Genomic DNA, 26,295 nt, shown 5'->3' with positions numbered 1-26,295 from the left:
CCAGCTGCATTTCTGAGCCTCTGTGCCTTCCCTCCCTCCTGCCAGATTCCCTGTGTACATTCTTACCACCTCTTATATCTATCCGTCCAGTGTGGTTGAATGGAGGGAATTTTTTTTTTTTAATTGAATCTGCTCATGTCAATCTCTGCTTGCCCTGAGGATAAACCCCCAATTTCTTACTGTGGTTTTATGTGTCTGATTATCATCTTACATTCTGGCCCACCCTCTCCCTTAAGCTGACTCCCCTTTGCTCCCACAATCCCAAACTTATTGAGGTTCCTGGAACAGGCCAATCTCTTGATTTTGGGCCTCTTTCTGCACAGGCCGTAACCTCCGTGTGAAACTCTATCCAGCCTGCCTCCCTGATGTGGTTCCTCCTCAGCCTATCATACCAGTCTCGCTCCAATGTCATTGCATCTGGGGGACTTTCCCTCAATTCCTCCTTGGTTAAATATCCTTGCTCGAGGCTTCCACAGCACCCTCCCCTGCCCTCCCCTTTTACATAGCCCAGGGAACTATAGTCAGTACACTGTAATAACCTATGATAGCAAATAATATATATATGTGTAACTGAATCACTTTGCTGTACATCTGAAACTAACCCAATATTGTAAATTAACTACATTTCAATTAAAAATAAACTCAGGAATTAACATCTTCTGGCCTGCCTCCCCAACAGAACAAACTCCATGAAGACAGACACCCTGCAGCTGAGCCAGATTTGCACTGGCCAGCGAGGTGTCCAGACTGAAGTGGGCACGGTTCTTACCTCCTAATTACTAGGTGTCTGCATTTTCATTTAATATAGTTTTCTTTCCCATAAATATATACAATGAAAAATTAGCAAACAGAAAAAAAACTGACTTAAAATCCAACAACCTATACATAGTACCTGTGAAGACGTTGTTATATTTCTGTATCTCTGTCTGTATATCCCTATTTAATATATGTATACATTTAATATAGGTATACATCCCATCACCACATAATACTTTGTCAAGTGGGTATGTTATAGTTTACTTGACTCTTCCCATGTGAGTTTACCTTTGGTTATTTCTGGCTTTTCACTATTAAAAACGCAGTAGTGAGCCTTCCTATATAAGGCTTTCATGCTTAGTTTTAGCCATGGCAATCAGAAAAGAAAAAGAAATAAAAGGAATCAAAATTAGAAAAGAAGTAAAACTGTCACTGTTTGCAGCTGACATGAAAACAATATATGGAATATCTTAAAGATGCCACCAGAGAACGACTCGAGTCCATCAATGAGTTCAGTAAGATTGCAGAATATAAAATTAATACACAGAAATGTTTTTTAGACTAACATTCGAGGATCAGGAGGAGAAATTAAGGAAACGGTTCCACTTATTATCACATCAGAAAGAATAAAATACCTAGGAAGAAACCTACCTAAGGAGACAACAGACCTGTACTCTGAAAATTATAAGATGCTAATGAAAGAAACTGAAGAGACAAACAGATGGAAAGCTATACCATGTTCTTGAATGGGAAGAATCAATATTGTCAAAATGACTATACCACCCAAAGCATTCTACACATTGAGTGCAATCCCTATCAAATTACCAATGGCATTTTTCTTCACAGAACTGGAACAAAAAATGTTACAACTTGTAACACAAAAGGCCCTGAATAGCTAAAGCAATTCTGAGAAAGAAAAATGGATCTGGAGGAATCAGGTTCCCTGACTTCAAATTAAACTACAAAGCTAGACATCAAAGCAGTATGGCACTGGCACACAAATAGAAATACAGATCAATGGAACAGGATAGAAAGCTCAGAAATAAACTCATGTACCTACGGTCAATTAAAATGAGGCAAGAACATACACTGGAGAAAAGACAGTCTCTTTGGACAAGTCATGGTGGAGAGTTCTGACAAAAGGTGGTCCACTGGAGAGGTCAATGGCAAGCCACTTCACTATTCTTGCCTTGAGAAAAGTATGAAAAGGCAAAAAGATATGATGCTGAAAGATGAACCCCCCCAGGTTGGCAGGTGCCCAATATGCTACCGGAGAAGAGTGGAGAAATAAAACCAGAAAGAATGAAGCGACAGAGTCAAGTGAAAACAACACCCAGCTGCAGATGTGACTGGTGATGGAAGTAAAGTCTGATGCTGTAAAGAGCAATACTGCACAGGAACCTGGAATGTTAGGTCCATGAATCAAGGAAAATTGGAAGTGGTCAAATAGGAGATGGCAAGAGTGAACATCGGCATTTTAGGAATCAGTGAACTGAAACGGACTGGAATGGGTGAATTTAACTCAGATGACCATTATATCTACTACTATGAGCAAGAATCCCTTAGAAGAAATGGAGTAGCCATCATAGTTAACAAAAGAGTCTGAAATGCAGTACTTGGATACAGTCTCAAAAATGACAGAATGATCTCTGTTCATTTCCAAGGTAAATCATTCAATATCACAGTAATCCAGGTCTATGCCCCGACCAGGAGCTGAAGAAGCTGAAGTTGAACAGTTCTATGAAGATCTAGAAGACCACCTAGAACTACCAAACACCCAAAAAAGATGTCCTTTTCATTACAGGGGACTGAAATGCAAAAGTAGCAAGTCAAGAGATACCTGAGGTAACAGGCAAATTTGGCTTTGGAGCACATATGAAGCAGGGCAAAGACTAACAGAGTTTTGCCAAGAGAATGCTCTGGTCATAGGAAACACCCTCTTCCAATAACACAAGAGAAGACTCTACACATGGACATCACCAGACGGTCAATACTGAAATCAGACTGATTATATTCTTTGCAGCCAAAGATGGAGAAGCTCTGGATAGTCAGCAAAAACAGAGGAGCTGACTGTGGCTCAGATCATGAACTCATTGCCAAATTCAGACTTAAACTGAAGAAAGTAGGAAAACCACTAGAGTATTCAGGTATGACCTAAATCAAATCCCTTACAATTATACAATGGAAGTGAAAAATAGATTCAAAGGATTAGATTTGATAGAGTGGCTGAAGAACTATGGATGGAGGTTTGTAACACTGTACAGGAGGCAGTGATCAAGACCATTCCCAAGAAAAGAAATGAAAAAAGGCACAATGGTTGTCTGAGGAGGCCTTACAAATAGCTGAAAATAGAAGAGAAGTGAAAGGCAAAGGAAAAGAGGAAAGATATAATCATTTGAATGCACAGCTCCAAAGAATAGCAGGGAGAGATAACAACAGAATCAGAAAGACTAGAAATTTCTTCAAGAAAATCAGTGATACCAAGAGAACTTTTCATGCAAAGACAGGCACAATAAAGGACAGAAATGGTATGGACCTAACAGAAGTAAAAGATATTAACAAGAGGTGGCAAGAATACACAGAAAAACTATACGAAAAGATCTTCATGACCCAGATAACCACAATGGTGTGATCACTTTCCTAGAAACAGACATCCTGGAATCCAAAGTCAAGTGGGCCTTAGGAAGCATCACTACGAACAAAGCTTGTGGAGGTGATGGAATTTCAGTTGAGCTATTTCAAATCCTAAAATATGATGCTGTGAAAGTGCTGCACTCAATATGCCAGCAAATTTGGAAAACTCAGCAGTGGGCACAGGACTAGAAAAGGTCAGTTTTTATTCCAATCCCAAAGAAAGGCAATGACAAAGAATGTTCAAACTATCACACAACAATTGCACTCATCTCACATGCTAGCAAAGTAATGCTCAAAATTCTCCAAGCCAGGCTTCAACAGTACATGAACTGTGAGCTCCCAGATGTTAAAGCAGGATTTAGAAAAGGCAGAAGAACCAGAGATCAAATTGCCAACATCCGTTGGATCATCAAAAGAGGACGAGAGTTCTGCAAGAAAAAGCATGAAGTAAAGCAAGTATTTCTGCTTTATTGACTACACTAAAGCCTTTGATTGTGTGGATCACAACAAACTGGAAAATTTATCTGCCTCCTGAGAAACCTGTATGCAGGTCAAGAAGCAACAGTAAGAACGGGACATGGAACAACAGACTGTTTCCAAATCGGGAAAGGAGTACATCAAGGTTGTATATTTTCACCCTGATTATTTAACTTATATGCAGAGTATATCATGAGAAATGCTGGGCTTGATGGAGCAGAAGCTGGAATGAAGACTGCCGGGAGAAATATCAGTAACTTCAGATATGCAGGCAATACCATTCTTAAGACAGAAAGTGAATAGAACTGAAGAGCCTCTTGATGAAAGTGAAAGAAGAGAGAAAAAGTTGGCTTAAAACTCAACATTCAGAAAACTAAGTTCATGGCATCTGGTCCCATCACTTCATGGCAAATAGATGGGAAAACAATGGAAATAGTAAGAGACTTTATTTGGGGGAGGGGGCTCCAAAATTACTGCAGATGGTGAGTGCAGCTATAAAATTAAAAGACGCTAGCTCCTTGGAAGAAAACCTACGACCAACCAAGACAATGTATTAAAAATCAGAGACATTGCTTTGCTGACAAGTCCATCCAGTCAAAGCTATGGTTTTTCCAATAGTCATGTATGGATGTGAGAGTTGGACTATAAAGAAAGCTGAATGCCGAAGAATGATGATGCTTTTGAACTGTGGTGTTGGAGAAGACTCTTGAGAGTCCCTTGGACTTCAAGATCAAACCAGTCAACGCTACAGGAGATCAGTCCAGAATATTCATTGGAAGGACTGATGCTGAAGCTGAAACTCCAGTACTTTGGCCACCTGATGTGAAGAACTGACTCACTGGCAAAGACCCTGATGCTGGGAAAGATAGAAGGCAGGAGCAGAAGGGTATGACAGAGGATGAGGTAGTTGGATGGCCTCACCAACTCGACGGACATGAGTTTGAGCAAGCTCTGGGAGCTGGTGATGGACAGGGAAGCCTGGTGTGCTTGCAGTCCATGGGATCGCAAAGAGTTGGACATGACTGAGGGACTGAACTGAACTGAGTCAATAAGTAGTACTGGGAAAACTGGACAGCTATACGTAAAAGAATGAAATTAGAACGTTCTTTAACATCATACACAAAAATAAACTCAGTTCAGTCACTCAGTCGTGTCCGACTCTTTGCGACCCCATGAATCGCAGCACGCCAGGCCTCCCTGTCCATCACCATCTCCCGGAATTCACTCAGACTCACGTCCATCGAGTCCGTGATGCCATCCAGCCATCTCATCCTTGGTCGTCCCCTTCTCTTCCTGCCCTCAATCTCTCCCAGCATCAGAGTCTTTTCCAATGAGTCAACTCTTAAAATGGATTAAAAACCTAAATATAAGACTGGATACTATAAAACTCTAAGATTAAAACACAGGCAAAATACTCTTCAACATAAATCACAGCAGTATTTTTCTATCCATTTCCTAGATTAAGGGAAATTAAAAGAAAATGGACCTAATGAAACTCAAAATGTTTTGTACAGCAAAGGAAATCATCAATGAAATGAAAAGACAACCCACAGAATGGGACAAAATATTTGAAAACGATGTGACCAATGAGGGAGTAATGCCTAAAATATATAAACAGCTCATACAGCTCAATATCAAAAAACCAAAAAACCCAAGTGGACAGAAGATCTAAATAGATATTTCTCCAAAGAAGACATATGGCCAATAAATTATTAGAAGATGCTCAACATTGCTAATTATTAGAGAAATGCACATTGTAACAACAATTATGTATCACTTCATACTGGTCAGATGGTCATCATTAAAGAGTTTATAAGTCGGGACTTCCCTGGCAGTCTGGTGGTTAACACTCCCTAAGTTTCCACAGTAGGAGGCACAGGTTCGATCTCTGGTTGGGAAACTAAGATCTCACATGCTGCATGGTGCGGGCTCCGTCTATAAACAACACGTGCTGGAGAAGGAGTAGAGAAAAGGGAAACTTCCTACACTGTTGGTGAGGATGTAAATTGGTACAACCACTATAGAGAACAATTATCAGTTCAGTTCAGTCGCTCAGTCGTGTCCAACTCTTTGCCACCCCATGGACTGCAAGCACATCAGGCTTCCCTGTCCACCACCAGCTCCTGAAGCTTGCTCAAACTCATGTCCATCGAGTTGGTGAGGCCATTCAACCATCTCATCCTCTGTGGTCCCATTTCTCCTCCTGCCTTCTATCTTTCCCAGCATCAGGGTCATTGCCAATGAGTCAGTTCTTTGCATCAGGTGGCCAAAGTATTGGCGCTTCAGCTTCAGTATCAGTCTTGCCAATGAATATTTAGGACTGATTTCCTTTAGGATGGACTGGTTGGATCTCCTTCTAAGTTCAAGGGACTCAGGAGTCTTCTCCAACACCACAGTTCAAAAGCATCAATTCTTCAGCATTCAGCTTTCTTTATAGTCCACTTTCACATCCATACATGACTACTGGAAAAGCCATAGCTTTGACTAGACGGACATCTGTCAGCAAAGTAATGTCTCTGCTTTTTAATATGCTGTCTAGGTTGATCACAGCTTTCCTTCCAAGAAGCAAGTGTCTTTTAATCTCATGGCTGCACTCACTATCTGCAGTGATTTTGGAGCCCAAGCAAATAAAGTCTGTCACTGTTTCCAGTGTTTCCCCATCTATTTGCCATGAAATGATGGGACCAGATGCCATGATCTTAGTTTTTTGAATGCTGAGTTTTAAGCCATCTTTTTCACTCTCCTCTGTCACTTTCATCAAGAGGCTCTCCAGTTCCTCTTCACTTTCTGCCATAAGGGTGGTGTCATCTGCATATCTGAGGTGATTGATGTTTCTCCCGGCAATCTTGATTCCATCTTGTGCTTCATCCAGCCCAGCATTTCACATGATTTACTCTGCATATAAGTTAAACAAGCAGGGTAACAATATACAGCCTTGATGTACTGCTTTCCAGATTTGGAACCAGTCTGTTGTTCCATGTCCAATTCTAACTGTTGCTTCTTGACCTGCATACAGATTTCTCAGGAGGCAGGTAAGGTGGTCTGCTATTCCGATCTCTTTCAGAATTTTCCACAGTTTGTTGTGATCTACACAGTCAAAGGCTTTGGTGTAGTCAATAAAGCAGAAGTAGATGTTTTTCTGGAACTCTCTTGCTTTTTCTATGATCCAATGGATGTTGGCAATTTGATCTCTGGTTCCTCTGTCTTTTCTAATTCCAGCTTGAACTCCTGGAAGTTCATGGTTCACGTACAGTTGAAGCCTGGCTTGGAAAATTTTAAGCATTACTTTGCTAGCATGTGAGATGAGTGTGATTGTTGTGTGATAGTTTGAACATTCTTTGTCATTGCCCTTCTGATTAGAATGAAAACTGACCTTTTCTAGTCCTGTGCCCACTGCTGAGTTTTCCAAATTTGCTGGCATGTTGAATGCAGCACTTTCACAGCATCATCTTTTAGGATTTGAAATAGCTCAACTGGAATTCCATCACCTCCACTAGCTTTGTTTGTAGTGATGCTTCCTAAGGCCGACTTGACTTTGCATTCCAGGATGTCTGGTTCTAGGAAAGTGATCACACCATTGTGGTTATCTGGGTCATGAAGATCTGTTTGTATAGTTTTTCTGTGTATTTCTTAATATCTTCTGCTTCTGTTAGGTTCATACTATTAAATGGTATAGACCTAACAGAAGAGAACACTATAGAGGTTCCTTAAAACTAAAAATGACTCAGCAACCCCACTCCTGGGCATAAATCTGAAGAAAATCACAGGTACCTCAACGTTCAGTGCAGTACTGTTTACAATAACCAAGAAATGGAAGACGGCTAAATGTCCACTGACAGAAAAATGAATACAGAATATGTGGTACATATATACTACTTGGGCTTCCCTCATAGCTCAGTCGGTAAAGAATTTGCCTGCAATGATGGAGACCCAGGTTCAATTCCTGGGTCGGGAAGATCCCCTGGAGAAGGAAATGGCAACCCACTTCAGTATTCTTGCCTGGAGAATCCCATGGACAGGGGAGCCTGGCAGGCTACAGTCCACGGGGTCACTAGAGTAGGACCCGACTTAGCAACTAAACCACCATGTACTACTTAGCCATTAAAAAATGAATGAAAATGACATTTGTGACAACATGGATGGACCCAGAAATCATCACACTCAGTGAAGTAAGTCAGAGAAAGACATTTATCAGACGGTATCGCTTATATGCGGAATCTTAAAATGGCACAAATGAACATATTTACAAAACAGAAATAGGGTTATAGATGTATAACACAAACTTACAGTAATGGGGGGGAAGAGGGGTAGGGATAATGGGGAGATTGGGATTGACATATACACACTACTATATAGAAAGCAGATAACTAATAAGGACCTGCTGTATATCACAGGGGATATTCTGTAATATTCTGTAATAACCTATATGGGGAAATAAGATGAAAAATAATGGATATATATGTATATATGTGTATATATATACGTAAATTGCTTCTCATCTCCAAAGAAAAAAAATATATACGTATATACACATATCTGAAAATATACATATATATGTATATATACATATATGAACCACTTTGCTGTGCACCTGAAATTAATACAACACTGTAATTCGACTATACTCCTATATAAAATTTTAAAAAATACATTAATTAAAAAAAAACACAGTAGTAAGACTTACAGTATATAAACCTTTCTTTCATGTTTAGATTTTATAGGCTAAATTCTCAGACGTGAAATTGTCAAAGTCAAATGATATACAGATTTTATATTACAGTTCCAATATATTTCTAAGTTGGCTTCTAAAATGTTCATACTGGTACATGAGCAGTACTTTCTGGACCCAGAAATTGGTGGGTATTTGACCAACTTCTTAATGGGCCAGAAGACCTATGGAGGGACACTCACTTTTTTTCTTTGGAGATGAGAAGCAATTTATCACCTTATTTCCCAAAAGGGCCACAACAGAGGGAGAAAGAGAGCAAGGCTGAGTATGCGTTCTAGAACCTGGCTCCCTGGAGCCTTCTGAAGGCAGAAGAAGCCATCCACGCTTTGAAAGGGTAGACTGTTCAAATACATAATCACTCAAGACAGTAAAATTACGTGTAGATCCTCATATCTTGTGAAAGTTATTTGTGAATGTCCATGAACCCAAAGTCACCTGTGAGGGCTACTCACGCAGAACTGTGTGGAAACTTGTCTAGTAAGGAAGTGAGATGAAGTGTCAATGAGCCGCAAAACCTGCTCCCCTTCGCACTGAAGTGGGGACACTGCACGCCCTTCCACGCTCACGCTGGATGCTCAGGCTGCAGCACTGTGTTTGTCTCTTTGTTAGTTGCTTTTTCAGCCAGTCAGCAAAATGGTTTTGATCTGTCCTTAGCAGAGGAAAGAATTTCCCTACTAATTCTTACTTCTAAGAATCCTTCTAAGAATTCGAGTTCTTACTTCTAAGAGGAGAGGAGTGTTATGTGATTTACAAATATAACCAAGTTGCACATGCATTTTCATACTGTCCTGGGGGACAAACCAGTTTTGCAGGAAAGACTGATATAAACTTGCTAGTAAAGGGAAGAATGACACTGGACACTCTCATCTACAGGTTGCCTAGCAGATATCAAGTGGAGGAGATGATGAAGAAAAATCTACTTAACCTTTCCAGAGGCCCCCTCCTAGCGACTTTTAACACTTGTACATTCAAAAAGAGACACCTGGGCAGGATGTGCACATTACCTAACGGTGCGTGCTCATGTTAAGGAGAAAGGCCAAGCGAACTTCTTACTTCTAGAAGAAGTGACAGCAGAGAACATGGAAAAACTGCCTCTTACATCAGAAATGACCATGTCAGTCACAAACTGAGAATATGTAGTTACAAAGACTTTAAAGGACTTATGGCCCAGGCCAGCAAATTCTTCTGCGAAAGGCCAGTTGAGCAAATTTTCTTAGGCTTTCTGGACCACATAGTCTGTCACAACTACTCAATTAGCCTCTATCTTGAAAGCAGTCACAAATAATACGGAAATGGATGAGCGTGACTGTGTTCCAAGAAAACTGTACTTAGGGACATTGAAATTTGAATTTCATGTAATTTCACATGTCACGAAATACTACTCTTTTTATTTTTGTCAACCTATTAAAAAATGTCAAACCCATTCTTGGCTGTCAGACCATATAAATAGGCAGTGGTTCTGATTTGGTCCACGGGCCAGCGTTTGCCCACCCCTGACTTAGGCTTTCAGGTGGCTTCCCCAGCGGATCTTCTTTGCCTGTCTCTGAAAGTCAGAATGGGAACGAGGGAAAGGAACCAGAGGGACAAAGGTTCAGCAGTGTTGTCTCTACGAATCTTACTGGAAGATGGTCAAAGATGCAGGTAAAAGTCGTGAATCCTCAATGAGCCTTTCAATCAGAGCTCTTGGAAAAGCTTCTAGAAAACAGCCCAGCGTATTAAGGTTCTATGAAAGATGAGTCATGACACACTTGCTAAGCAAGTATGCTGCCCTCCTGTTTGATAGATACTTTTTATCCAGTACTTACCATGCTGGTTGTGACTCTTTGTTTAAGCTCATCTCACTCGCTTGCTTATAAACTCTTCCACGGTAGCAACCATTTCTTATTTAGTTTTATAGGCTCAGTGCAGAGTATAAGGCCAGTCATCTAGTTGACACATATCTTACTGAATTTACCAGTAGCATAAAAACCCAGAGGCAATCATAAAGTATAAAGGACTTCATAATATTGTATGCCAAGGTATAAATTTGCTTGCTAATAAAACTGGACATTTTTCTAAAAGATTTTGTTCTCAGTTCAGTTCAGTCGCTCAGTCGTGTCTGACTCTTTGCGACCCCATGAATCGCAGCACGCCAGGCCTCCCTGTCCATCACCAACTCCCGGAGTTCACTCAGACTCACGTCCATTGAGTCCGTGATGCCATCCAGCCATCTCATCCTCTGTCGTCCCCTTCTCTTCCTGCCCCCAATCCCTCCCAGCATCAGAGTCTTTTCCAATGAGTCAACTCTTCACATGAGGTGGCCAAAATACTGGAGTTTCAGCTTTAGCATCATTCCTTCCAAAGAAACCCCAGGGCTGTATTCTAATGCTTACCAAATAATTATATGCTAAAAATTAATACAGTCATTTTTACACATATCACGTAACCCTTATGTTCATTCTGCAAGCTATGTGTCATCTTCCGTATTTGTAGATGAGGCAAACAGAACACAAAACAAGTTAAGTGATAGGCCAGGTTTGAACTCACACCTTCAGGTGACACAGCTCCCGCTTTCCCCATTAGAATACAGATCATCTGTTGAAATGCAAAACTGCTTACAAAACATGTACAAATTATCCATGGGACACTGGCTGAACACAAGAATAAGGGAGAAAAAAGTACTGTGACAATAACGTTCATTCCAAAGTTTGATGGGATGAAGCAGGAACAATCTTTGGAGAATATTTTCTTCAAAAGTAAAAACCATTTTAAGGACAAGGACAGTAAGAATGAAGGCTGGTAAAGGACCGGAAGGGTATGGCGCACAGACGTCAAGGAGAGTACCTACTTTCTTTTCCGATCACTGAGTTGGAACAGAAAACACCCTGTTGCCAGACCTGACTTAGCAAAGTTTAGACGAAATCAATCATTTCGAGAATCTCAGCACAACCCGTCACAAGCACTCAAGAAAGCCAAGTGAAAGGCTTCGTTAAAAGTCAAAGAATTTTGTTGTCGGCTAACTGAGCTGTTGCCAATCTCCAGAACTCGAAATCCAGAGGCCAAGATGCTGCTGCTGCCATGTTCTGGTTATTTGGGCAAACAGGGTACTTAAAATTTCTCATCTGAAAAGTGACTTCACTTATTGATTTATTTAGCAACCAGCTAGTGGAGACTTAATTATATGCAGGGCACCATGGTGAGATTTGAGAAGGAAAGAGAGGTAAACATTGTGGCTTCCATTTTAAGAATGTTGCACCCAGTGGTAAGACAGAATCTTGTTAAGAGTTAAGTACAAGCTGAGGCTGCATGAACACATGCCTGAATAGAGAAAGAAGGAAAGTTCTACACAAGTTTGGAAGCAGAGGCCTTTTGTTTTGGCTGGATACTTTATTTTTTATGTATGTACGTAAGTTATGTTGTCCTCTGCTCATCCCCAATAGCATATTGGACACCGTCCAACCTGGGAAACTCATCTTTCGGTGCATATCTTTTTGTGTTTTATACAGTTAATGAGGTTCTCATGGCAAGTATACTGGGGTGGTTTGCCATTCCCTTCGAACTGTGTTGAGGGAAAGACTCCTCAGAGTCCCTTGGACAGCAAGAAGATCAAACCAGACAATATGAAAGGAAATGAACCCTGAATACTCATTGGGAGGACTGAAGCTGAAGCTCCAATATTTTGGTCATCTGGTAAGAACAGCTGACTCATTGGAAAAGTCCCTGATGACTGGGAAAGATTGACGGCAGAAGGAGAAGAGGGCGTTAGAGGATGAGATGGCTGGATGGCATCACCAAGGCAATGGACAAGAACTTGGGCAAACTTTGGGAGATGGTGAGGGACAGGGAGGTCTGGTGTGCTGCAGTCCATGGGGCTGCAAAGAGTCAGACACGACTGGGAGACTGAACAGCAACAAATGTATGCATTTTTAAGATTTTTTTTTTGATGTGTCCCATTTTTAAAGTCTTTCTTGAATTTGTTACAATATGGTTTTTGGTGTTTATATTCTACTTTTTTGGTCATAAGGCATGTGGTATCTTAGCTCAAGGATCAAGGATCAAACCCTCACCCCTTGCATTGGAAGGTCAAGTCTTAACCACTGGACCATTAGGGAAGTCCCACTGGCAGGAGACTTTAGTGGACTGTTCCAAAGGTTACAGGCTAAGAACATTTCCAAATACCTACTTGAGAAATACCATCTATGGTTCTGCCAGGCACACCCCTCTGAAAAATTACCACACCTTTTGCTCATCTACCTCTGATTTTTTTTGTCTTCCAAAATACATGAAAGAAGTAGGTCTACAGTTGACAAATTCAGAAGCAACTAACACGAGGGAGAGCAGAGATGAAATGACAATCTTTTGAAAAGACTTCAGCTTGCAGGAACCCATGGAGGTGATAAAGCTAGAATGCTAGTACTTAGTTCAGAAAGTAAACCCAGTCCAAAAAAGCAAGGCCTAAAGTGTATTTTACAGTTTGGAGTCAGTGAAGGTTCTTCTTTTATTTCTTATTCCCTTTGCTGGAAACAAATATTTGATGTGACTTTTTTTGCCATCATGGATTTCACTGGTCCAGAGAGTGGAACAATTTTACTGAAATAAGTGAAACACTGGCTATTCCTCCTAAACTGAATGTTCTGCTGCTTCCTTCAAAATGACAAAAAGTAAGAGATACGAGTTCCTTAGAGTTCAGCCGCCTGAGGCTCCATTTGTATAAAAAATTAAAAACATTTCAAAGTAAATTCAATTAGTGAATGTGTATTGCCTGAATAGACTATCCTTCTAAATTTAATATAGCTAACATGACAATTTTACGAGCAAACCATGTTAGAGATAATATATTTTTATGTTCCTTAAACTAGCAAAGAGACTTTGGAATCATAAAGAACACTAACAAGGTATTGCAGATACTTAAACTTTCTTCAAAGAAAAATATATGTGTGGTTTTCCAAATGTGAGAAGTGTGAGGTTTGGCTTTTTTCATGACTTCAAGGTTCCTAGAAATGTTACATCTTCATCTTGCACAAGCATTGCTAATAGACGGCATTACTGACATATAATTTCATTCTGTGTGTGTGTGTGTGTGTGTGTGTGTGTGTGTGTGTGTGAGTGTGTGAGAGAGGGAGGAACATAAAGAGAGATTGAAAGGACAGAATAGTCCACCTCGAGAAGACCTTGTGAGATAGAAAAAAAAAAGGGAGTTGAAGGATGAAAAACTAAAATTCCAAATAGCCTGTACTGTTTACTTTAGATTCCAAGAGATTCCAACTAAGATTCTTTGTTCACTGGTGCAAAGATAAAGATCGAGGAAGACAAGATTCTGTGACACCTGAGAAATGAAGGTGCTAAAACAAATAAAAAGAAAAAAAATGAAAGTACTGATGTCACTCCTTTTCTATTTCACCTTCGCATTGTGAGGATAAACACAGCAGTGTAAATTCAGGGCACTTGAGAGTTTCGTTTTTCAATGGAATGGTTTATTTGATTTCAGGGATCCTTTATTCTGTCCAGTTCATGAAATGATAACAGTCTGACATCTTCAGAGACATTCCTGAAGTTTACAAGCTTTGCAGGCAGAATTTAGGAGTCCAGTTTTGAATGTCCACTTCTATTTAATGGACTCCTGTGACTGAAAATACATCCCACAGTGTCATTTAGTTTCTTGTATATATTCTCTCCACCACACAAAATCACCTAAAGCTACTCGTAGAAGAATGTAATGAGCAACACACTCAACACATCATTTTACTAGAAAAGCAAGTAAACCTCAGTTTAGAACCAACTGCTACGTCTTTTGCACGTTTTATTTTCGACAGTATATACACTCTTCTGGATCTCTGCATCTTTATAGATCTATCTGTTCTCAAGATCCACCTTGTAAGAAGACTGCAGAAAATTAACATGTACTGTAGGCTGACCACGTGTCAGCTCATGAGGAACTTGCATCTTTTAGGTATAATAACCATAAAATTAACCTATTTCAAATGAACATTTCAATGAGTTTTAGTAAATGTATGCATTGGTACAACTCTCCACCATCTTCTATGACTCTAAGAAGCACCCTCATACCATCTGCCATCGATCTCTGCTCCAAACCTCCAGTCCCAAACAGCTTCTGATCTGCTTTGTCTCCTTAATTCTGCCTTTCCTAGAAATTGCACATCTAGTATTTTGCGTCTGGCTTTGGGCTTCTGTGGTGGCTCAGATGGTAAAGAATCTGCCTGCAACGTGGGAGACCTGGATTCCTTCCCTGGGTGGGGAAGATCCCCTGGAGAAGAGAACGACTACCCACTCCAGTATTCTGGCCTGGAGAATCCCATGGACAGAGGAGCCTGGCAGGCTACAGTTCATGGGGGTCGCAAAGAGTCAGACACGACTGAATGACTTTCACTTTGTCCATTGAACGTGATGATTCTGAGCTTTAGCCACACTGTTACACGTGTCGGTAGCTCATTTCTCTCATTGATCAGTAGTATTCCACTGTCTGGATGCAGCACATTTTGTTTATGCAGCCACTTTATGTGACAGCAGACTTGCTGGATCAGATGGTAAAGTGTGGGTTTCACTTTTAAACAAATTGACAAAATGCTCCAAAGCAGATGTGCCAGATAACATTCCGTTCAGCCACGTGTGAGATTTTCAGTTTCTTCACATCCTCATCAACACTTGGTGCTGTCGGTCTTCTTAGTTTTAGCCATTCTAGTGGATGGGCCTTATTAATGGTGAGTCTTATTAAGCATCTTTTCATGATCTTATTTGCATATCCTCCTACATAAAGTGCCTATTCAGAACTTTCCCTCAGTTTTAACTGAACTGTTAATCTTATTACTGAGTTGCAAAAGTTCTTTAAATATTTTGGTTGAAGTCTTTTGTTAGACAGTTATTTTGCAAATATTTGCCTCCAGTCTGTTGCTTGCCTTTTCATTTCCTTAATGGTGTCTTCTGAAGAGCAACAATTTAATTTTGATGACACCTGATTTATTGATTTTTTTAATGATCACAGCTATTATATCATATCTAAGAATTTTTCCCCAAGAGAAATTTGAGTGACATTGTGTTTCTTGTTCAGTTTCTAAGTGGTGTATGATGCTTTGCGACCCCATGGACTGCAGCACACCAAGCTTCCCTGTCCTTCATTATCTCCTGAAGTTTGCTCAAATTCATGTCCATTGAGTGACATAAGGGTCAACAATCTCTATTTTCCACATGGAAATCCAACTGGAACAACACTACTTGTTGAAAAACTATCGTTTCCTTATTACCTTGGCACCTCTGATAAACATCAACTGTCCACATATATCAGGATTTATTACTGAACTTTTTCTTCTGCACCACTGATCATATATCTGTCCTTATGTCAATACCATACTTTCTGGATCGCTGTAGCTTTACAGTAAAAGTTGCAATCAGGAAGGATGAGTCTTCCAATATTGTTCTTTTTTTATATTGCTTATGCTATTCTAGGGCCTTTGCATTTCTATATACATTTTTGTGTGAGTTTATCAATTTCTACCAAAGAAAAGTCTACTGAGATTCTGATAGACTACACTGAATCTGTAGATCAGTTTGGGAAGCATTACCAATACTGAGTCTTCTAATCCATGAGTATGGTATATATTACATTAATTTAGTTCTTTTGTTTCTCAATAGCATTTATAGTTTTCAGCAGATAGCGTTCACAGTTTTGCTTATAAGCATTTTATTCTTTTTGACATTATAAATGAAATTGATCTTAAAATTTCATTTTCAGATTGTCCATTACCAGTGGATAGAAATTTATTATTGATTGTATCCTGCAATTTTGATAAATTCATGAATATTCCAGTATCTTTTAAAATGGATTATTTAGGACTTTCTACCTACAAAGATCACATTGTCTGTGAACAAAAACAGCTTTATTTCTTCCTTTCCAATTCTTTGGCTTTAATTTCTCATTCTTACCTTATGGTTCTTGACTTTTGTATCTCAATCATTAGCAAACTTCTCTTTAGTACACTGTATATTGACACTCTTATAGCCTTTTCAGGAATGCTGAAATCAGACTTCTGTATATCCTTTACCCCAAGGAATACCATTTTTAATTAATGCATAATGTCACTGTCTATCAGTCAAAAATTCACTTTCAGCAGCTGTCTTTGTTTATAAAACAGTGTTTGGGTAATTATTTCAAAAATTCAAACTGCATTTTGTATTCATCATTTAGAAAAGAAGGAATCATTAATAAGCACAAGTCTCATACACTTAACAACAACTGAGACAAAGATGGAGATCATTAGGCATGCTGAGAGTGGGGATTCTTTAGCCTCAATTAGGTGCTCATCGGACTTAATAAGCTGGTCAACCATGAGAGAGTAAGATTAAAGAACCAAGCACAGCACAGTGAAAATACAACATATCAAAGCCCATGTCTAAAATGCAAAGTACAGTCAGTGATTTTATAGTCCATTAAGGTCTTTAGGAACTGTAACTACCTTTCTGATGGGTAGTTCTCAAACCTGAGCACAGTTCAACTCAAAGACAGACTGAGACACGGTTCTCAAAGTGTGGGAGATACCAGGACTTCGTTTAATCTTACAAAATTTCTGAGTAAAGTATGTAAGGATATGCAATTCCCATTTACAGATCAGGAAACAGATACAGAAATTGAAGTAACTTGCTGAAGCAGTTATAGTTAAGTGGTGAAGACAGAATTCAATCCTAGGTCTGTTTGGCTCCAGAAGTTCTTAACTGGGCTCCTAGTTTCCTGAGTCACCCATCTGCCCGATGCTTATTCTAAAGCCCGCACATTCCCACCTGCTTCTATATCTGGTATAGTTTCTAGTCTTGTCTGGACTTCCCCAGTGACTCACAGCTACTACGCAACCACTGGGGAAGAATCTACTTTCCAGGTTTGCTCTGCCCCCAAAATACTAGTCTGATGGGTTCAACACTGTAATAAAAAGACCTGAGGTGGTAACATAATAAGACACAAGCACATAAATGAAAACAGTTTAGCTTGACATAGGTGAGTGACTTTCCTTTCAGTGTGGGAGCAGAAATGCCAAGGAAGTTTGAATATGAAAGGGCATTAAAATTTGGGTTTTTTTTTTTCCTGGTATTAAAAGCTTTTAAGTGAGGTAATTCAGGCTTTTCTCTACTTTCATTTTGGGGAGACACATTAGAAAATGAGTGCATTCCAAAGCAGAGAAGTTAGCAATAATGCCATTATATGGTAAGTGGGTGATAAGGTCAGCCTTCTCTCGACACCCTACAGAAAAATTCTAACCCTTGGGTGTAGATGACTCAGACAGGAATCTTTCTAACTTGGGTTTGTAAGTCCAGAAAAGAGGAACTGTATTTCCACTGACAGTACACAGGAAGAAAAAGGAAACAATACCAAAAGTGCTTCTCATTGTGCCTTAAGTAAACACTCACTAGATGTTTGGGATTTGTTGGTTAATTACAAAACATTTCAACAGGCTCTTTTCATGAAACAAATACTATACTAATCATACGCCCAGCCCCCCTCCACACACACACACTCCCCGAACTCTGGACAATATACAAAACCAGAAACAACGGTCTTAATCCGTGCTATGCTATCCTCCGAGAAGTGAGGAAGCCGCCTGGGATATCTTACCCTCTGATCAGCAGACTTTTGGAAGAGAATTTTTTTCATAAACCCCATATTTTATGTCTTGTACCAATTTGTTCCCTCCCACGAATATAACACACATTTTACAGTCCTTATAATTAATGCTTAGACAGGAATAGCAATGCCTTGGGAAATTTCTGTAGCCAGCAATATACTGGGAAACAACCTACATGACTGAGGCACACTTGCTGGCAGAGCCAGCAGAGAGAAGAGGGGGCCAGTGGGTCCACAGCCTGTTGCCTAATTTTATAAATAAAGTTTTTTTTGAAACATAGCCATGTCCATTCATTGATATCTTCTCTAGGGCCCCTTTCTTGCTACAAGGGCAGAGCTGAATTGTCGCTACTGAGACCATCTGGCCTGCAAAGCCTAAAATATTTTCTACCTAGCCCTTTACAGAAAAAAATTATTAAGCTTTGTGATAATACATTTAAAATAATATGGTAAAGTACTCTAGTTAGGGTAAGATGAAAACAAGAAAGAGAAGATACACTCTTTCATAGAAGGGATCACATATACTCAGAATGAACTAAAGCAAAGTGGGTACAGAAGAGACCAAAACCATTAAGCAGTCAGATGTGGGGAGGGTGGCATTACGGATGGTTTTCTTTCCCTCGTCTGTGCTCCAGTTTTCTAAAATGACCTTACAGTTCACTGATAATAGAATAAACTGAATCTCACTTTAAACATTATTGTAGCACGTGCGTCTGTCCTGCACAGAGCGGTACAGCTAGATTCGGCCCGGCCCCTCCCAACGCCGTGCCGAGGGTGGGAACAGGGAGGCCAGGCCCCTACCTTATGCTCATCCCGAAGGTGGCTGTCCAGTTCTTCCGTGTGCTTGGTCTCATAGTAGCAGAGCTGGCATTTGTAAGGTTTCAGTTCATTGTGCTTTTCTATGTGTTGCTGGAGGCTCTCGTCACTGGAGCAGGTGAAGGTACACTTATCACAGCGGAAAACTACTCCCTGCAAGTATTTGGACAGTTTGGATCGGCACACTTCAATGGGGACAACCCGCTCTTCTGTGGAAACAAATTGAATACAAAGATGGGAACTTTTACTGATGGAAAGCAGACGGTCTTTCTCGGGAGTATAAGGAAAAATTCCCCCATCCACTGCTGAAACTTCTCATGGTTGCAGGTCTGTGAACCGCACACATGCCCCTGTCCCTCCTCCCACCCCCCAAGTCCACAGTCCACTGGGACACGTGGGTGCTTCTCGGGCCAAAAGCTCTGTGTACTTGATACCCAGAATGACCTATAAATAGGAGTGGGCGGGCTGAAAGGTGCTGTGGATTTCTGAATGGAGGTGATTAAAGGAGGAGACAAGAATAGAAGTTTCACTAACATGAATGATTATCAACAGCAACCACCAGCGCATCTTACTTCCCCAGCAAGTGGCATGTAGGCTTACAGAGATGTCCTTAACCACTCCAATGTTCTTGCCTGGGAAATGCCATGGACAGAGGCGCCTGGAGGGTTAAATACAGTCTGTGGGGTCATAAAAGAGTTGGACATGACTTAGCAACTAAACAACCACAACAAAAAGATGTCCGTAAGGGGGAAGGATACTGACATTCTTGGAGCACCTATGTGCCACCACTGTATACCTCCCTAGCAACTGTTAGGCCGAAGTTAGTCCCATTTCTACAAAGAGGTAAAACAAGGAACTGAGCTTTCAAGGCCGTCTCCCAAGGTCACAGACGCTGAAACTGCCTAACCTGGGACCCCACCCATGTCTGCCTACCGAACCGCAAATCGGCTCTCTCCCAACATTTCCAATTCCATTCCTGTTTCCCCTTCCAAGAAGTTCTCAAGGAGACTGTTTGCCTTTTCTTGAAACCAAAAGAATCTCTAAGATCAAATCTGAAAACAAAGAATCCTGGACACTTTCATTCACTGAAACTCCAACCCCAAACTGGAAAGAGCTCCGGCAGATGAAATGTCTGCAGGCAGTCTTCCAGGAGAGGTGGGGTGGGGGTGGCATGGGAGATGTGGAGGATTTGTGCCTTTTTAGACAAATCTATAATGTGATTGTCACCAAGGGAGAAAATAAGAGAGAGGATTTGGGTGCTTTTCCCGTTAACATACCAAATGCTGTAGGGCTGGAAGTGTGTGTGTGTGTGTGTGTGTGTGTGTGCTTGTTTATTTTGTACTCTCTCACCCTTGTGTTTAACTGCTCAAATTAAATTTCACACCAGTCTGCCCAGAGTATCGGCACACGCGCCAGATATCCATAACTGGGATAAAATTAAAATCTGTGCTATTTATGCAAGGATCAAATATAGCATGTGTTTTCATGCTGTGTCTGGATTTCAGAAGACTCTGAAAGTTTACAAATGGACGCACACAACATACACTTATATTATTTAGAAACAGCAATGTATTATTAAGTCAGGAAGGCGCGCTACATCCTCGGTCACCAGGAGCAACATTCATAGAGCGTCAGGATGCTGTGTGCTGAAGTCGCTCACTCTGGGAGCCCTCCCTCTTGGGCTGGCCTGTGTCTGCCCCTTGGGGAGTTTCTCCCACCCGAAGGCCTGCCTGCCTCTTAACCAGCACATGCTCTTTGCAGGGCAGTCCCTGCCTTGGGAGTCCCTGAATGCAGCGATTAATTGGCCAGCGAGAATGTGGGCAGAGGAAGCGTGGAAGGTTGGTGTCTGCACCATACTCCCGGGAGCTCTAATGCATATGTTATTTTCCCTATACAAAGAGTCAGTCGCTTATTTAGAAATATAAATATTTTTAAACCAAAGTCGCGCAGACAGCTAAGAAACACATGATTATAATGGAATCCACACATTTTCTTAGAATAGCAAATGTTGTAACAGTCTTCTAACCATTCAGTTAGTTCCATGGTTTGGTGTAAATGGGAGGAAAAAAAAATGCTTTGGTTTAAACTAATGAGCCTGAAGGAAGCCAGGGCTATGATGGTCGTTCTATGCCTCTAATCCAGGATTTCTCAATCACAATAATTCTTTCCTCTGCGAGGTTTCCTATGCATTGTAGGATGTATATCAGTACCCCAGGCCCCTGCCCACCAAAGCCAGGAGTGCCCCCTACTCCCCATCGTGACAACAGAAGATGGCTCCAGACAGCTGCATCATGAGAAGGCAAGATAAGATGGACCCTGGTTCAGACACTGGTCCAAGTCAAGGGCCAAGTATTCAGTCCAGCCACCCTGGACTTGTAGACATGAGCAGGCTGGCGCCCATGGCAAGAGATGGCGGTCCAGGCTGAAGCCAGGAGACCGGCCCCCACACCCAACACCTCAGGAGGTCATGGCGAAGTATTGATGTGAACTTTCCTGGCACCTTCTTTGAGACTTGCACCCCCTCCACTGCTCTGTGTCTGTTCCCGATTTATACAATCTTGTCCTTTCTACTGCTTCCTCACTCTCTGGCTCTGGCCTGCCCCGCCTGCCCCGCCTGCCCCGCCTGCCCTGGTTCTGTCCACCTTGGTGGAGACGGAGAACAGCTGGCTCTAAGTTTCTACCTAACGATGCCTCCAACACCTTGAAGACAGTCATTCAGTTGCTCTCCAGCCTTCCCTTCTCTGCTGTAAATAATCGCTTCTTTCAAACTGTTTTTTCTTATAGGTCTCCTTTTTCAATTCCTTTGGTTAGTTTCCTTTGCAGTTTCAATTTCACTATGTGTGTCTCAGTGCATTTTCAGAATAATACCTTGGAGGTGAAACTCCAACACTGAATGGAAACAGCCACTCCCACTTATTAAGAGCTCACTAGGTTTCAAGCACGGTTATGTGTTGGACTCTCTTGGCTACTTTTTATTCTCACAACACCCTGCAAAGTCAGTTTTGAGAATCTTCAGTGGAAACTGAAAACGGCTCAGTTGAGCTACTTCCTCAAAGTCAGTCCTCTAATTCAGCACAAAGTTGTGGCCTGGGAGCCCGGGTCTGCTGACCTTTGCCTGCATGCACCCTCCTCCGTCTCTCCTATAAAGAACTCTCCAGTCACATCCAATCTGTATGCCGTGCACTTCTCAGCCTTTTATTCCTAAGAGTTCAAAATCGCGAAAGCGCTCAGTGTCTAAGGCAACCATTTTTATCTGAATTTCTTTCAAGTATCTCCTGGATTTCATAAAAGGTCATTTCCCTGATGACTTATTCTGAAAGGTATGACTTCCTCATTTCCAAACTAAGACATTAACTGTAATAACTCCCAAGTCTCTTAGTTATATGGGTTATGGGTGTTAATTTTAGAAAACAAAGTTACCTTTCCCCCACCCCTCTTTCTACAAACATGGCTAACAGGACCAAGATAAAAAAACAAGACAGACTCTGAAAGGCGGGCAAAGGACCGACAGCGTTTTCTGAATGAGGTTATTCATGGTGGAGGCCAGTGAAGAACATAAGCCGGGAGACTGGACTGTTTCCAGGTAGGGCCTGAGCCCTGTCTTGGCTATGGAAGCTCAGCCACTTGGGGCTTTTCCTACAGGGGGCAGCGACAACTGTGCGTCTTTTCTTGACTTCACACCTCTCAAAATTACCTCGGGTAAGAAATCAAGGCCTGAATCACACTCACTGTGACTCAGCTTCCAGCACTGACTGCAAAAATATTATGACTTCACCGGTTTTGACTACAAGATAGATCATGTTTCTCATCTGAAGTGAAGTGAAGTGAAGTCACTCAGTCATGTCCAACTCTTTGTGACCCCATGGACTGTAGCCTACCAGCTTCCTCCGTCCATGGGATCTTCCAGGCAAGAGGACTGGAGTGGGGTGCCATCAGAGACTCATACTTAAAAAATATTGAGTGCTGCGGTTCATCAAGAACCCAGAAGTATTTGCCGGGTGGGAAAATAATCTGTAAAATCGCCACTACTAAAGGGGGGTCGGGGGAGAGGGGGTCACTCCTACTCAAAACAGTGAAAAAAACCCACATCACAATGGAGCCCAGAAACACCAAGTAACAATTCTTCCTGAAAGGCAGCCCACAACACACGTGGGTTTCCTCCTCACAATATGCCAGACCGGGGGTAGTGGGGGGTGGGGATTTGAAAGTCACTCACTCCAACCAACTCTGAACGCAGATCGCCATGGTAGAAGGCCAAGACCCCCGCTGACCCCAACCAAAGATCCATCTGTCACTCTAACTCACAAACCAGGGACAAAAGCTGAGGACCAGAAAGCTACCATCCCCAAATATAACCATAAACAGACACATGTAAACATAAGCACAACAGTTCCTGTAAAAAGTTAAGTTTTGACATTAGTCAAGCTACCCTCTTCAGGCCACACAAGAGCTGGGAACTATACCTTTAACAGGAAGAAGTATGTGATGGGGATGAAGGGAACATGTAATTTCACTGAGTAAGATGAAAGACTGTCAATCTCACTGTAGTATCTTTTTTTTTCCCTCTCAAGAAAAAAATGATGCTGATCAGATAAATTAGGGGAGATTAGTTTTGTTCCAAAAACATACCCACCTGCAGGGTTCAGTTATATTTAGCATTTATGTGTGTATTGAGGTTACAGGCTGCGAAACAGAAACTTTGGGTTTATAAGCCAAATGGAGACCAATCTCAGTGATTACACAGCTCTGTAATTATAAATATTTGATGAAACTGTTTCATGCCTATAATTCAATTTTTGCCCAATTTCTCAGGTTTGCTATAGGTATATAAGGGACATCCAGGCTAAGCAACGCATGGTGCTTCCGATGGTTATAAGAACTCAGTAGAGATGCACTCTGGCTTCCCTGGTGATTCAGAAGGTAAAGAATCTGCCTACAATGCAGGAGACCTGGGTTCAATCCCTGGGCTGGGAAGATCTCCTAGAGAAGGAAATGGCAACCCACACTTGCCTGGAGAGATCCCATGGACAGAGGGGCCTGGTGGGCTACAGTCCATGGGGCTGCAAAGAGTTGGACATGACCGAGCAACCAAAAGCATTCACGTACTCTGAAACTATTTCTTCCCTTGTTCACTGTCCCTCTTCTTACTAAAGTTCACGCTTCTTCAGTGCCCAAACCTTGCCCGACTCTTCCTGGCAGTATCCCTAGAGCTTAAAGCAATGCTAGCATGTGGTGGGTGTTCATTTGTAACATGAATGAAAACTCATCCAACATCATACCACTTTCTCCTTGAACCAGAAGACTCAGGGTTTAATTTTTCCCTGGTTACACTGGTCCCATCATGGTGAACCTCATCAAATGTTGATCTGAGCTAAGTGCATGGTTCCTCAAAGAGACGGGTCTATAATCCTTGGCTTTAGTCTCTGCTAAATTAGAACTCACCAGGTATCTCATCAGTACCCCGGCTTCCCATCTGTCTACAGAGTAGCATTCTACTCCTGCGATGGGATCCAAGCCCTCTTTCATTTGACCGGAATATACCTTTCTAGCCTTGCCTCCAGCTGCTGCTATTGCTGCTAAGTCACTTCAGTCGTATCCGACTCTGTGCGACCCCATAGACGGCAGCCCACCAGGCTCCCCCGTCCCTGGGATTCTCAAGGCAAGAACGCTGGAGTGGGTTGCCATTGCCTTCTCCAATGCATGAGAGTGAAAAGTGAAAGTGAAGTCGCTCAGTCATGTCCAACTCTTAGCAACCCCATGGACTGTAGCCCACCAAGCTCCTCTGTCCATGGGATTCTCCAGGCAAGAGTACTGAAGTGGGGTGCCATTGCAGGGATGCCAAGCAAAGTCGGGAGCCAGGAGAAGCTGGGAAGAATCTAGGAAGGATTCTCCCCCTAGAGTCTTCAGGGGGAACACAGCCTTACAAACAACTGCATTTCAGACTTCCAGGCTCCAAAATGGAAAAAGAATCCATTTCTGTTAAGTCCCCTACATAACGAATACGCCCACCTCAAGTCCTCTCTGACTGCTGAAACGTTATCATGGATGAGTTTGAAAGCCACCCCCTAGCACCACGTCTCTCTACTCCAAACAGAAACACATCTGCCGCTGTCTATCTCCTAGGTACTTATCACTCACTATCTTAAACATACTTATGCACACAGTTCATCTTTTTGAGGAGAGCAGACTGGCTCTCAGGTACCCCATCTTAACCCAAAGAACCCAGCATGGTACAGCAAGGAACAAGCAAATAATACATGTCTACTGAACGCATGGACCAACAGAATGCTCTCTTTTGTAGCAGCCAATGTGATTCCACGGTTATTTCTCATTCAGATCACCCAGGAGTGGAATGAATTCCTTTTTCCTTCCTCCCTATTTAAATACAGCAATTTGTCTGGACAAAAAGCTAAGGAGACTGTATTCCTACAAACAGCAGCTTATTCTCAGGGCCAGTTCAGAAGCTGTTTTTCTTGCCATTCATTCCAAGTATTTTAATTAACCAGTCTCAGAAAGATCTCTTACTGCAGGCCCCAGAGACCAAAGATGTTTATTCATCCACAGAGTAAGGAGAGCACAGGTGCAGAGAGAGCCACGTCTTGTTACTCTGAGATCAGCCCCAGCTCAAAACTGCCAGGCAGACACCCACCCAACCCTGTCTTCTTTGTCAAGACTAGCTTCCACTGAGCCGCCATCTTGACTGAGATGGACCCCAAAGCCAGGCCAGGACGCAGATGGCAGACATGCTACCCCAAAGTGCCCTGCCTCCCTGTGGCTCAGTGGTCCCCGTCTCTGACCCCCAACCTTCAGATGACTTTATCCTCAGACCCAGATACCACAGCCACTGGAATGCTCAACGGGGTGACGCCAACCACCTTCCCAAGGGTGAGGCAGTGATGCCTGGTGGGTAAAGGCGTGGACCGGGGGTGAGGCAGGCCTGGGATCAGATCCCAGCTGGGTCACTTATTAGTCATTTGACCTTGGGTAAGATGCTCAATCTTTCTGAACCTGTTTTCTCCCTTGTTATCAGGGATAACAGTTAATACCTACCACTTAGGGTTTTGTGAAAATTCCACAAAATGACTCACTGGAGAGCACTCAGCACAGCACCTGCTACCTAAAAAGTCCTCAGTAACAGTAACTATTGCTGTGGGTGTTGTCACTATTACAACAGTCCTCAAATACGTTCATTCCAGATTGTGCCCTTTCTGACCCCAATGAGGACAAACTCTAAATATGCTGATGCTTCTTCTAATATAAATTATGTCTATAAATAAAC

The 26,295-nt window shown here is 41.8% G+C and overlaps 1 protein-coding gene across 3 annotated transcripts in view; it reads right to left on the bottom strand.

Moving 5' to 3' along the window:
• Nucleotides 1-26,295, bottom strand: part of ZNF462 (zinc finger protein 462) — a 157,535-nt gene that overhangs the window by 10,090 nt on the left and 121,150 nt on the right. For all 3 annotated transcript variants that reach the window (XM_040237900.1, XM_040237892.1, XM_040237907.1), the window contains exon 10: nucleotides 19,002-19,225. In XM_040237900.1, the coding sequence (XP_040093834.1) occupies nucleotides 19,002-19,225 (224 nt within the window). The remainder of the gene's footprint in view (nucleotides 1-19,001; nucleotides 19,226-26,295) is intronic.

The sequence above is a fragment of the Oryx dammah genome, unplaced genomic scaffold, assembly GCF_014754425.2.
Source record: "Oryx dammah isolate SB20612 unplaced genomic scaffold, SCBI_Odam_1.1 HiC_scaffold_1, whole genome shotgun sequence".
Taxonomy (NCBI): Eukaryota; Metazoa; Chordata; class Mammalia; order Artiodactyla; family Bovidae; genus Oryx; species Oryx dammah.
This window is presented reverse-complemented; position numbering and strand designations above follow the sequence as displayed.